General features: G+C 39.5%; 1 protein-coding gene across 7 annotated transcripts in view; it reads right to left on the reverse strand.

The window, feature by feature from the left end:
• Window positions 1-13,020, reverse strand: part of LOC135109621 (DNA ligase 1-like) — a 195,424-nt gene that overhangs the window by 154,333 nt on the left and 28,071 nt on the right. For all 7 annotated transcript variants that reach the window (XM_064021053.1, XM_064021054.1, XM_064021057.1 and 4 more), the window contains exon 3: window positions 11,480-11,578. In XM_064021053.1, coding sequence (XP_063877123.1) covers window positions 11,480-11,481 — 2 coding nt within the window. In that variant the 5' untranslated portion in view covers window positions 11,482-11,578. The remainder of the gene's footprint in view (window positions 1-11,479; window positions 11,579-13,020) is intronic.

The raw sequence follows: 13,020 nt of genomic DNA on the forward strand, positions 1-13,020 counted from the left end.
AAAATGACAAACATTACAAGTACACAATTTAACTGCTCCCACAAAAATGGGATGCAGGCAGGAGTCATGACATCTAGATCAGTGTAGCCTATAGTGACTATAGCTTACAGTACTCTCTCTCTCTCTCTCTCTCTCTCTCTCTCTCTCTCTCTCTCTCTCTCTCTCTATATATATACGAGTATATATATATATTTTTTTTTTTTTTCTTGAAATTTCAGTAAATCACAGGGTAAATCTTGACACCCTTCAAGGCTTAAGGGTAAAATTTTTACTCTGTCCAATGATCATGAAAGTACCTGCTGTATTTGAACATTTGAGGACAGTGACATGGTCTTTCTAACCCTAAAATCCTATGGGCTGAGCTTCACCTTCTGTGGCCAAGGTTTGTGTCAGTGTACACCTCTAATACAATGCAGTTTCATCAATATTAAACCTGCTAAGGACTAAGGTGTTGTTCAGCAACATGCCTACTGTACAGTAACCTCTCACATTTCATGCTTGCTTTCTTCCCAAGGCATAGCACTAAACTTGAGAAGCACAAAACTCGGAGTATTGAAAACACAGAAAAATGCTTATTTATTCCAGCCAAATGGCCTAGAACTGTGTGAGAGTGTGTGTGTGTGTGTGTGTGTGTGTGTGTGTGTGTGTGTGTGTGTGTGTGTGTGTGTGTGTGTGTGTGTGTGTGTGTGTGTGTGTGTGTCGTTTGTTCTCACATTCAGCATGACAATGGGAAGATGAAGAAGGTGTATCAAGATTGAAAGTTGAAGGAAAAATCTATGAGGATGCACAGGACATGGCAGAGGTTATGAACAATAGTTTCAGATCGTTACTTACTGTGGAAGGGGAGTTTGATGCTGGAGGGGATAAGTTGGTGAGGAATATACTAAATATAGTCCAAGTTAGTTATGAGGAAATACTTAAGATGATGGAAAAACATAATGTAAATAAAGCATCTGGTCCAGATGGAGTGTCAAACTGGATATTGAAGGAATGTAGAGAACAACTGGCTGATAAAATTTGCAGTCTAGTGGTGACATCACTATCACAGGGAAGAGTAACAAAAGATTGGAAGAGAGCAAATATCACATTAATATTCAAAAGAGCAAATAAGGAAAACCCACTATATTATAGAATAGTGTCCTTGATTAGTGTTGTAGAAAAACTATGTGAAAGAACAGTGTAGGAAAGATGGATGGAACACTTGGAAAGAAATAAAGTTTTAGTAAACTGTCAATTTGAATTTAGGAGGGGAAGATCATGCTCCATGAACTTATTGTCCTTTTATTCAAGGGTAGTTGATATTGTGGAGGAGAGAGATGGATAGGTGGATGGTGTCTACTTAAACTTGAAGAAAGTGTTTAGAACATAAGAAATAAGGGAAGCTGCAAGAAGCGACCAGGCTTACACGTGGCAGTCCCTGTATGAAACACACCTACCTATTTCCATCTGCTATCCCCATAAATAAACTTGTCTAATCTTCTCTTAAAGCTCTCTAGTGTCCTAGCACTAACTACATGATTACTGAGTCCGTTCCACTCATCTACCACTCTATTTGAGAACCAATTTTTTCCTATCTCCTTCCTAAACCTAAATTTTTCAAGCTTGAACCCGTTATTTCTTGTTCTACCCTGGTTGCTGATCCTAAGAATTTTGCTTACATCTCCCTTGTTATAACCCTTATATCACTTAAAGACTTCTATCAGGTCCCCTCTTAACCTACGTCTCTCTAAAGAATGTAAATTTAACAGCTTCATCCTCGCCTCGTAAGGAATACTCCTCATCCCCTGTATCCTTTTAGTCATTCTCCTCTGTACTGATTCTAATAGACCTATATCTTTCCTGTAATGTGGGGACCAGAACTGCACCGCGTAGTCTAGATGAGATCTGACCAGCGCCAAGTATAACTTTAATATTACTTCCGGCCTTCTACTTTTAACACTCCTAAAAATTAATCCTAGTACCCTATTTGCCTTGTTTCTGGCTTCTATGCATTGTTTCCCTAGACGGAGTTCAGAGCTAACTATAACTCCTAAATCTTTCTCGTACCCTGTACCTACCAGAGTTTGGTTGTCTAATGTGTACCTATTGTGTGGGTTTCCTCTACCTACGCTAAGCACTTTGCATTTATTGATATTAAATTGCATTTGCCATCTATCCGTCCATTCATTCATTCTAAGTCTGCCTGCAAGGCGATGGCATCCGATTCTGACCTAATTAATCTACCTATCTTTGTGTCATCCGCAAATTTACTAACATCACTACTAATTCCACTATCCAAGTCATTGATATACATTAGAAATAACAATGGCCCTAATACTGATCCCTGTGGCACCCCACTAATTACATGACCCCACTCGGATTTCGAGCTGTTTATTACCACTCTCTGTCGCCTGTTACCAAGCCATGACCCTATCCAGCTTAACACCTTCCCATCTATCCCGTGTGCCCTAACCTTTCTCAGGAGCCTTTGATGGGGTACCTTGTCAAATGCTTTACTAAAGTCCAGATATAAGATATCACAACTATCACCATTATCTACTGCCTCGTACACCTTACTGTAAAAACTTAACAAGTTTGTCAGGCAAGACTTCCCCTTCGTGAAGCCATGCTGTGACTGATTTATCAAGTTATGTTTGTCTAAGTGTTCCCTAATGTTCCTCGCTATCATTGACTCTAACATTATACCTACAACTGAAGTTAAGCTGACCGGTCTATAATTAGATGCTAAAGTTTTATCTCCTTTCTTAAAGATGGGTACTACATTAGCCTGCCTCCACATTACTGGTACCTCACCCAACCGACTCCAGTGATTTCCTAAAGACAGAAACTAATGGCTCACTAATAATCTCTTTACATTCCTTAAGTACTCTGGGATATATTTCATCAGGTCCTGGTGACTTGAACTTTTTTAGCCTATCTATCTCCTGTTCCACTATCTCCCTAGTTATGGAAATATCTGTCAGCTTCTCATTCTCATCTGCTCTAAACATCTGTTCACTATCTGGCATATCCTGCATGTTTTCCTGGGTGAAGACGGTTAAAAAATAATCATTCAGAAGTTTACTAATCTCCTCCCCAAAACTAACCAGCTCCCCATCTGCTGCCTTCAATGGACCTACAGTATCCTTATTCTTTTTCCTGTATACCTGATAAAATCCCTTGGGGTCCGTCTTCGCCTGGCTGGCTACCTTTGATTCATAATTGTCCTTAGCTTTCCTCGTTAACTTCCTGACTGTTCTAACTAATTCATTATATTGTGTCCTTAAAACTTCTTCACCTGCCCTTAATCTCCTATATATACTTCTCTTATGCCCTATATAATGCTTTAACCTAGCAGTCATCCATTTAGGGTCATTTTTTTGTGATCTTATTGTTCTATACGGGATATTTGCTAACTGACCTGTATGAACTTTATCTACGAAATATTTATACAATTCATCTACATTTACTTCAACTAGTCCCCTCATCTCGTCCCCTACCATCCTCTCCACTCCCTCATCTACTCGCCTCGACCTCACCTCTCTCATTTCAGCATGACCTGACATTCCAACATACTCACACCTAGCTCCCCCCTTCCTCTTTCCTCCTCCCTTCCGGACACATCTTCCCTCCTCTTGTCCTACACCCTCCTCACCCTGCATCCTTTGCCAGTCCACTCCTTGGAGGTAACTTTTTAATTCTTCAAAATCTGCTCTCCTAAAGTCAGGTATCTTACTAGTGTTTTTGTTTCTAACAGTTTCTTCCCATTCTAAATTGTACCTAATTTCCCTATGGTCACTGTTACCTAGCTGTCCTCCAACCTCTACCTGCGTGACTGCTTCCTCCCTGCTAGTAAGAATTAAATCTAGAATATTATTCCCCCTTGTGGGTTCTACGACTACCTGTTTTAAAAAATTATCCTGAATTACCTTAAGAAATTCCTCTGCTTCCTTATTACCCACCATCAGACTCCAGTCGATATTCCTAAAATTAAAATCTCCTACCACACATACCTGACTGTACCTGCCTGCTCTATTTAATTCCTGCCACAGTGAGGTGTTAATTTCCTCTGTACTGGTCGGTGGTCTGTAAACTAACCCTAGTACTACTGACTGCGATCCTTCTTTAATACGAGTATCTACCCATATCGACTCTGCTTTGTTATCTGTCTTAATTCTACTGTTGATACAACACTGTAATGTGTCCCTAACGTATAACACGACGCCTCCTCCTCTCCTGTTTTCCCTATCTTTATAGATCATTGTATACCCATCTATCTTAACCTCTGGATTAAATACTTTTCCTGACATATCTAACCAAGTTTCAGTTAAAGCAATGATATCAAATCTCTCAACGCTTGCTATTCCTCTAAGCAAGTCTATTTTATTCAGAATACTTCTACAGTTTGTGTAGTAAATACTTAAGCTATTTCTCACCATCCCTGAGCTAGCTACCTTTCTAGATTTAACTATTTTGCCCCTCGCCTTCTCACTACCCCTTCTTCCCTCCCTCCCGAAAAAGTACCACACTGAAGATTGCTATAGAAGATAAAAAATTATGGAAAAATTGGAGATAGACTGCTGGAGTGGATGGAGGATTATCTGGATGATAGGAGAGATGAGAACTATAATACAAGACCAAAATTCATCTTGACTGAAAGTAACTAGTGGTGTCCCACAGGGGTCAGTGTTGGGACCGATAATGTTTGTAATATATGTGAATCACATAAATGAAGAAATAGATAGTTATATGAACTTATTTGTAGATGATGCTAAGCTGATGAGAAGGGTAGAAAATGTAAATGACTGTATGGTAATGCAAGATGATTTAAATAAGATAAATAGATGGAGTAAATCTTGGCAAATGGAATTCAATTTAAGTAAATGTAAAGTAATGGAGTTTGGTAAGAGTAAGAAAAGAATACAATATCATTATGTGATAGATGGTGTGAAGTTAAAGAAAAGAAGAAGTGGATTTGGGAGTAACAGTAACTGAAAATTTGACTCTGGACAGACACATTAATAAAATTACTGGATACACAATGAATTTTGTTAAAAAGAGTAAGAATGGCATTCTCATATTTGGATAAAGGGATGATAAAAATAAGTTGTTGATTTCCATGATAAGACCAAGATTGGAATATGCAGCAGTGGTGTGGTCTCCTCATACAAAGAGGAATATTATAAAATTAGAGAGTACAAAGAGCAGTCACTAAGATGGTTCTAGAAGAGAGATTAAGAATGTTGGAAATTCCTACCCTTGAAAAATAGGGGAGAGAGAAGGGATTTAATAAACATCTATAGAATGATAAATGGTATGGGAAATGTGGACAAAAAATGTTTTATAACTTAAGACACACATAGTACAAGGGAAAACAGTAAGAAATTGAAGAAAGTTAACTGTAGAAGAGACATCAATAAGTATAGTTTTCTTCACAGAAGTGTGAATAAATGGAATGAACTCAGTGAAGATGTTGTCAATGCCATAACTGTCCATGCCTTTAAGACCAGACTGGGTAGCTATAGAGACGGGATACTATGAGATTACTCCCCTCCTGTAAACCACAACTAGGTAAATACAACTAGGCAAATACAGCAGTGAGGCCCCACCACATCTAAAGCTGTACGAGTTTTGTCTTCACTTCCAGCATAACATAACAGTGCAGAGGTGCAGTGCCACACCATCTATAACTGTCAAAATGTCTCTCTCTTTCTCACATCTATTGTGATGCAGTGGTGATGCAGTGGTGAAGCACTGCCATAACATAATGCAATGCAGTGTGGTGGATGCAGCTGCACCACAGTCATGAGACATCTCTCATTTATTTGTGTATGTTTCTGCAATACAGTGTGACATCAGCTTTTCTCTTCTCCTCTCTTGCATGTAAGCCAACCTGACTATTTATAGTACAGTGGCAAACAAGTGGTTTATCCATATAAATAATACATACATGGAAATAAGTATACATATATATACCAACCCTTCAGGAGGTAAACATATCATGCAGGGAAGCCACAGAACGCTTGACTTCTGATCTTTCTAAAATTTCTGATTGGGGCAGAGCAAACTTGGTATTGTTCAATGCCTCAAAAACTCAATTCCTGCATCTATCAACTCGACACAACCTTCCAGACAATTATCCCCTCTTCTTCAATGACACTCAACTGTCCCCCTCTTCTACACTGAACATCCTCGGTCTGTCCTTTACTTATAATCTGAACTGGAAACTTCACATCTCATCTCTAGCTAAAACAGCTTCTATGAAGTTAGGTGTTCTGAGACGTCTCCGGCAGTTTTTCTCATCCCCCCAGCTGCTAACTCTGTACAAGGGCTTTATCTGTCCATGTATGGAGTATGCTTCACATGTCTGGGGGGGTTCCACTCATACTGCTCTTCTAGACAGGGTGGAATCAAAAGCTTTTCATCTCATCAACTCCTCTCCTCTAACTGTCTTCAGCCTCTCTCTCACCGCCGCAATGTTGCATATCTAGCTGTCTTCTACCGCTATTTTCCTGCTAACTGCTCTTCTGATCTTGCTAACTGCATGCCTCCCCTCCTCCCGCGGCCTCGCTGCACAAGACTTTCTTGTTTCTCTCACCCCTATTCTGTCCACCTCTCTAATGCAAGAGTTAACCAGTATTCTCAATCATTCATCCCTTTCTCTGGTAAACTCTGGAACTCCCTATGACTTGAATTCCTTCAAGAGGGAGGTTTCAAGACACTTATTCATCAATTTTTGACCACTGCTTTGACCCTTTTATGGGACTAGCATTTCAGTGGGCATTTTTTTTATTAGATTTTTGTTGCCCTTGGCCAGTGTCCTTCCTACATATAAAAAAAAAAAATTATATATATATATATATATATATATATATATATATATATATATATATATATATATATATATATATATATATATATATATATATATATATATGTAAATAAATACATATGCATTTATTTTTACTATCTATGATGCTGATGGTAGGAAGATATGATCCATATAAAATGAAAGCGCACAATTCGAGAAGAGAATGTGTAAAAGTTGGTATGGTAAGAATTTAGGACTCAGCACAAAACTTAAGGATTGCGAAACTCGGATATCATGAAACTCGGGAGGGTACTGTATCCTGTTGTTCCTTTCTCATTCAGCGATCACTTTTTACCACAAACCTTACACAATGAGATGTCAACTGATTGGAGGAGTCAGTAGTCGTAGTAGTAGTAGTAGTAGTAGTAGTAGTAGTAGTAGTAGTAGTAGTAGTAGTAGTAGTAGTAGTAGTAGTAGTAGTAGTAGTAGTATTTACTTCTAGTGAGGTCTTAACCACTAGATCAGGAAGTGCTGTGAACTTATCAGTAACCCATCTGTGACCTCACTGAACATTTCCCTTTGTGTCTCACAACACAAGGGGACAGTCACATCCTGCCCTCTAAAGACAACTTTCTTCCTTCACACAAAACTACATGCACCTAATTACACTTCACTCAAAATTCTAATTTTATTATGGCGACTCCTAGACCAGCCTCGGAGTCCCCATCTGGGGACTCCGAGACTGGTATTGACCCTAAGTGTCTTGACACCCCCTCAACTTTTTCTTTATTAACTTCTGCAATATTTGCAGCATTAGATCTAATTTTCAATCTGTAGAACACCACCTCTCCTCTACTAAACCTCATCTTTTCCTCAAATGAAACACAGGTGTCTGAGGTAACTGACAATAACACCTTCTCTGTTCCCTCCTACTTTCTCTACCCTCATTTTCAATCCAAAGCTGGATGTTGCATCTGTGTGTGCAATGACTTAACCTGCTCTCATGCCCATGCTCTTGAATCTTCCAAATTTTCCAACATTTGGCTATGACTACAGAGTCACTCTCAAATTAAATTTATCTGGGCTGTATACATCTCACCTAATTCCTCTGATATATCAGAAATTCTTTGACTACTTAACTTCCAAAGTGAAGCACATTCTGACTCTTCCCTTTTGCAGAGATCTCCATTCTCAGAGACTTCAATGTTCACCATCAGCTTTGGATTTCCTCTCTTTTCACTGATCACGTGAACTAACCTTTAATTTTGTTATCCTCCACCACCTAGAGCAACTGGTACAACACCCTACTTGTTTTCATGACCATCTTGGAGATTCTTGACCTTTTCTTCACCTCTAATCCTTCTGGTTAAGCTATTACCCCATCTTCTCCATTAGGCTCCTCTGATCACAATCTCATATTTGTATTTTGTCCTGTCACTCTAGTCTCTCCTGAGGATCCCCCAAAGGGGAGGTGCCTCTGGTGTTTTCCTTCTGCTAATCAAGGTATTATTCTGATTTTCCTTGGAATGATTACTGCTTCCATCTCAGAGACCTGTCTCTGTATGCTGAGCGCATAACAGAGGCAATAGCACTTGGCATGGAGGCAAACATTCCTCACTCTTTCTCTTGACCTAAATTTTCAAAATCTTGGTTTAACACAGCTTGTTCTCATGCCATTCATGACAGACAGGTGGCCCACAAGAGGTACTTGAGCCTTCCATCACCTGAATCTCATGCACTTTACATTTTTGCCCAAAATAATGCCAAGTCTGCTATCCAACTATAGTTTGTTCAAAGAAAGAATCTCAGTGAGACTAAGAAATCTCTCTCTCTCTCTCTCTCTCTCTCTCTCTCTCTCTCTCTCTCTCTCTCTCTCTCTCTCTCTCTCTCTCTCTCTCTCTCTCCTCTTTCCCCTTCTCTCCCTCCTTTTTCCCCTTCTCTCCCTCCCCTTTCCCCTTCTCTCCCTCCTCTTTCCCCTTCTCTCCCTCCCCTTTCCCCTTCCCTCCCTCCCCCTTTCCTGCCCTCCTCTCCCTTCCTCTCCCTAGTCCCTTATCTCTGACAAGTAAGGAAGAGAGGAGGTGACTAGGAGGGAAGTTTGAGACAAGACAAAAAAAGGGGAGGGAGAAGAAAGGAAAACGGGAAAGGGACATAACCAGGGAAGGAGAATACACAGGGCAAGGAAGTATATGAAGGGTGAAGGAAGAGAATGGGAGGATGGGGAGAAAGTAGAAAGAAAAAATATAAGCAGCAAGGATGAGAAATGAGTGAAGAATTACAGGGAGAGAGGAAGTATTGAGAAATAAGTATTCTCTTATCCTCTAACCCTTTTTGTTTTTTCTTCATCTGTTCCATTCATGTTTATGCTCCTTCCATCCATTTTCATTCTCATTCAATATCACTATTTAGCAATCACCAGGATTATTCTCTCTCTCTCTCTCTCTCTCTCTCTCTCTCTCTCTCTCTCTCTCTCTCTCTCTCTCTCTCTCTCTCTCTCTCTCTCTCTCTCTCTCTCTCTCTCTCTCACACACACAGAGAGAGAGAGAGAGAGAGAGAGAGAGAGAGAGAGAGAGAGAGAGAGAGAGAGAGAGAGAGAGAGAGAGAGAGAGAGAGAGAGAGAGAGAGAGAGAGAGAGAGAGAGAGAGAGAGAGAGAGAGAGAGAGAGAGAGAGAGAGAGAGAGAGAGAGAGAGAGAGAGAGAGAGAGAGAGAGAGAGAGAGAGAGAGAGAGAGAGAGAGAGAGAGAGAGAGAGAGAGAATGGAAGGGAGGGTGGGTGGGATGGAAGGAGGGAGGAAATGGGGATGGATGTGGGAGGGGAGCAGGGAAAGAGAGAGAGAGAGAGAGAGAGAGAGAGAGAGAGAGAGAGAGAGAGAGAGAGAGAGAGAGAGAGAGAGAGAGAGAGAGAGAGAGAGAGAGAGAGAGAGAGAGAGAGAGAGAGAGAGAGAGAGAGAGAGAGAGAGATTCAGATTCAGATTCAGATTTGTTTATTATCCACCAAAGTGGTTATTACTCAGGTTACAATAGATATTTAGTAATCACGATAGACACATCAATCACAATACATTCAGATACATAAGTCTCTTACAACTATTATATATTAATGTAAAAGATTTGATAAATTGTTTACCATTAAATCCCAAAGGTAAAAAGTCACAATAAAAGAAACACACATACTACACATGCACAAAAACATACATATAAAATAAAAATAAAAATAAAATAAAAATACAATAAAATAAGATAAAAGTATAAAATAGAGATATATTAGCGAGTAAAATTTTCTTGAAAAGATGACAATAAAATCCTCAGTCTGGCTTAAACATTATCTGTTAGCAGAAATTTCTCAATTCTAGCCTTAAAAGTGTTAAGAGAGGGTGCCTGGGTTAGGCGAGGTGGGAGCGCGTTCCACAGCTTGGCTCCTCGTACAGCAGTGCGCCTGTCTCCACTGTGTGTTTTTGTGTGTGGCACGTACAGGCTGTGCCTCTGTCTGGTGATGCTGCTAGTAACAGCTTGTCTACTGCTTAATGATAAAAACCATTCTGGGTAAAATCCTCGTAAAGCTTTAAAAATAGTTATACCTACTTGAAATATATGTTTCTGCTTTATTTTTAGCCATTTCAGTTCCCTGATAAATGGAGATATATGATCATATTTCCTTACTCCTCCCACTGCAACCCTTGCTGCAAAATTTTGCACTTTCTGCACATTAGATATTACAGTGTCACTTGCAGTTCCCCATATCCTAATGCAATACTCAATTAAGCTAAGAACGAGTGTCTGTACAATAATGACCCTGGTTTGTTTATCTAAGCTGTCACCTATTCTGCTGATATACATTAAAATACCAATAGCTTTCTTATTTAACTCATTAGTATGGACATCAAAGAGCATAAAGCGGTCAATATAGACTCCTAAGTTTTTTACATGTTTACTTGGGTATATGAGAGAGAGAGAGAGAGAGAGAGAGAGAGAGAGAGAGAGAGAGAGAGAGAGAGAGAGAGAGAGAGAGAGAGAGAGAGAGAGAGAGAGAGAGAGAGAGAGAGAGAGAGAGAGAGAGAGAGAGAGAGAGAGAGAGAATGGAAGGGAGGGTGGGTGGGATGGAAGGAGGGAGGAAATGGGGATGGATGTGGGAGGGGGGCAGAGAGAGAGAGAGAGAGAGAGAGAGAGAGAGAGAGAGAGAGAGAGAGAGAGAGAGAGAGAGAGAGAGAGAGAGAGAGAGAGAGAGAGAGAGAGAGAGAGAGAGAGAGAGAGAGAGAGAGAGAGAGAGAGAGAGAGAGAGAGAGAGAGAGAGAGAGAGAGAGAGACACACACACACTGTTTTAGATGTGATGGTACTGCACAGCCACAGTGCTGTATCATGCCAGATATGAGGACAAAACACACACACACACACACACACATACATACTGCATTTTGAAATAAAGGAGTAAAGTGTGGGGAAAAGTCGGCTTCTTTACAGGCCAGAACGAATAAGCACTTTTTTAGTATTTTCAATACCTTGAGTTTCACAACCCTTGAGTTTAATGCTATACTTTGGGAAGAAAGCAAGTGCAAAACTCAAGAAGGGAGTGTATATGCTATAATAAAATCTGAAAAGATTCAAAACTAAAATAAAATAAGAGCTACTACAACCTAATCCAAATCCACTTCTGTAGAACACAAAATAAATGTAAAGAATTCAGTTAACACTCACATAGTCACTTGCTTCTTGCAATCCTCCCAGCTAAGGTTGTCAAGCACCACACAGTCTGGATCAAATCTTTCATCATCGAAATCCAACACTTGATGGATCCTGTGAAAATCCAAGGAAGGGATAGAAGGAATGTTTACTCTGCAACTAAGCTTCAAGATGCAAAACTACTAATTTGCTGGGATAAGCCTCTTCACATGTAACTGCTGAAGACCCCCATCTTGCTTTTCATTAAGAAAATTAATGTAAACATCAAAACTACAAATATTTAGCTATATATAATGAGACTCTCTCATTTACAAAAAATTAAGCTTTTAACTCAGATGTCTTTAAAAATTAAGTCTGTTTACTAAAGCGTACCCCACTCTTGATACCTTGTGATAAGGATTCCCACAAGTAAACACATACATTTCTCACTTTTCTGTAATATGTCTCAAGTTAAAGGTCGCTAATGGTGATAGTGCAAACACTTACTAGAGAATTATCAAACAACCTCTGCCCCATTCCTGTAAAGAAACCATTCCATGTACAAAATGGTATTATCAGTCACAAAGAGATCCTTCACACAGCGCACAAAAAGGTTGTGCAACATACAAATAAACTAATGCTCCTCTTTCATGAAGAGCAGCCCAAGGCCACCTCTTTGCCAATCCCTTTTGCATACTTTATATTTCAATACAAAGTTTTTTTTTATGTTGTTGTTGCAATTGGGTACAGTAACATGAGATTTTCTAGGCATCATAGAAAAGATCATACTTTGCATAAATAATTACTTTTCATTATGTTAAAGATTACAAACATAAAGCATTCCTCATGTGTCAATGCCTGTGCCATCCAAGCAAAGCAGTCACCAGCCAGCCCTGGTCCTTCCACCACTGGCAAGAATCAGTTTACAATTTATCCTTATGCTCAGCTGTTAATTGTAGGCTTTTTATGTATTTTTATTACTTCCTGTATTTGTTGTTCAATGACCTCCTTTTTAATATTTAGAACCTCAAGTTCGTTAATTTAATTCATTCCTCAGGGCCATTTGTGACTAGAAATGTTTGTAAACCAAAGCTATTTTCCCAACTAGAATCAATGAAATGTGGGTTAATCTATTCTTAATTTCCAGGTGATTCCTTACTTGAAATTTAAAACAGTACTTTATGCACAAGTTCATGAAAATCATTAAATCTAATGTAATTTTACCATATGTTCACATGCATTTAACTAAAACTAGGGAGCCCATTACTGTTGTGTAGCACATGGGATGAGCTAAACAACAACAAACATGGATTCCTATCACCTCAGACTACATTGTAAAGCTCTTCCTGTTGCTTTCACCCTAATTAAGGAAAAGAGATTGCCATCACATTCCTGGAGTCGTCCTTCCCTCATCAGAAGGGATGACAGCATGCATTATAGGTGGTGAGGAGCTGGGTTTAGAGGATCCCCAGACTTTCAATGAATGGATTCCCTTGGACAGACATAAATTTCAGCACTTGTTGCAACTTGACACCATAAAGAGTGACAATGACTGACAGCTGAAATGAAGTTCATGT

This window comes from Scylla paramamosain, chromosome 19 (assembly GCF_035594125.1).
Source record: "Scylla paramamosain isolate STU-SP2022 chromosome 19, ASM3559412v1, whole genome shotgun sequence".
NCBI classification, from domain to species: domain Eukaryota; kingdom Metazoa; phylum Arthropoda; class Malacostraca; order Decapoda; family Portunidae; genus Scylla; species Scylla paramamosain.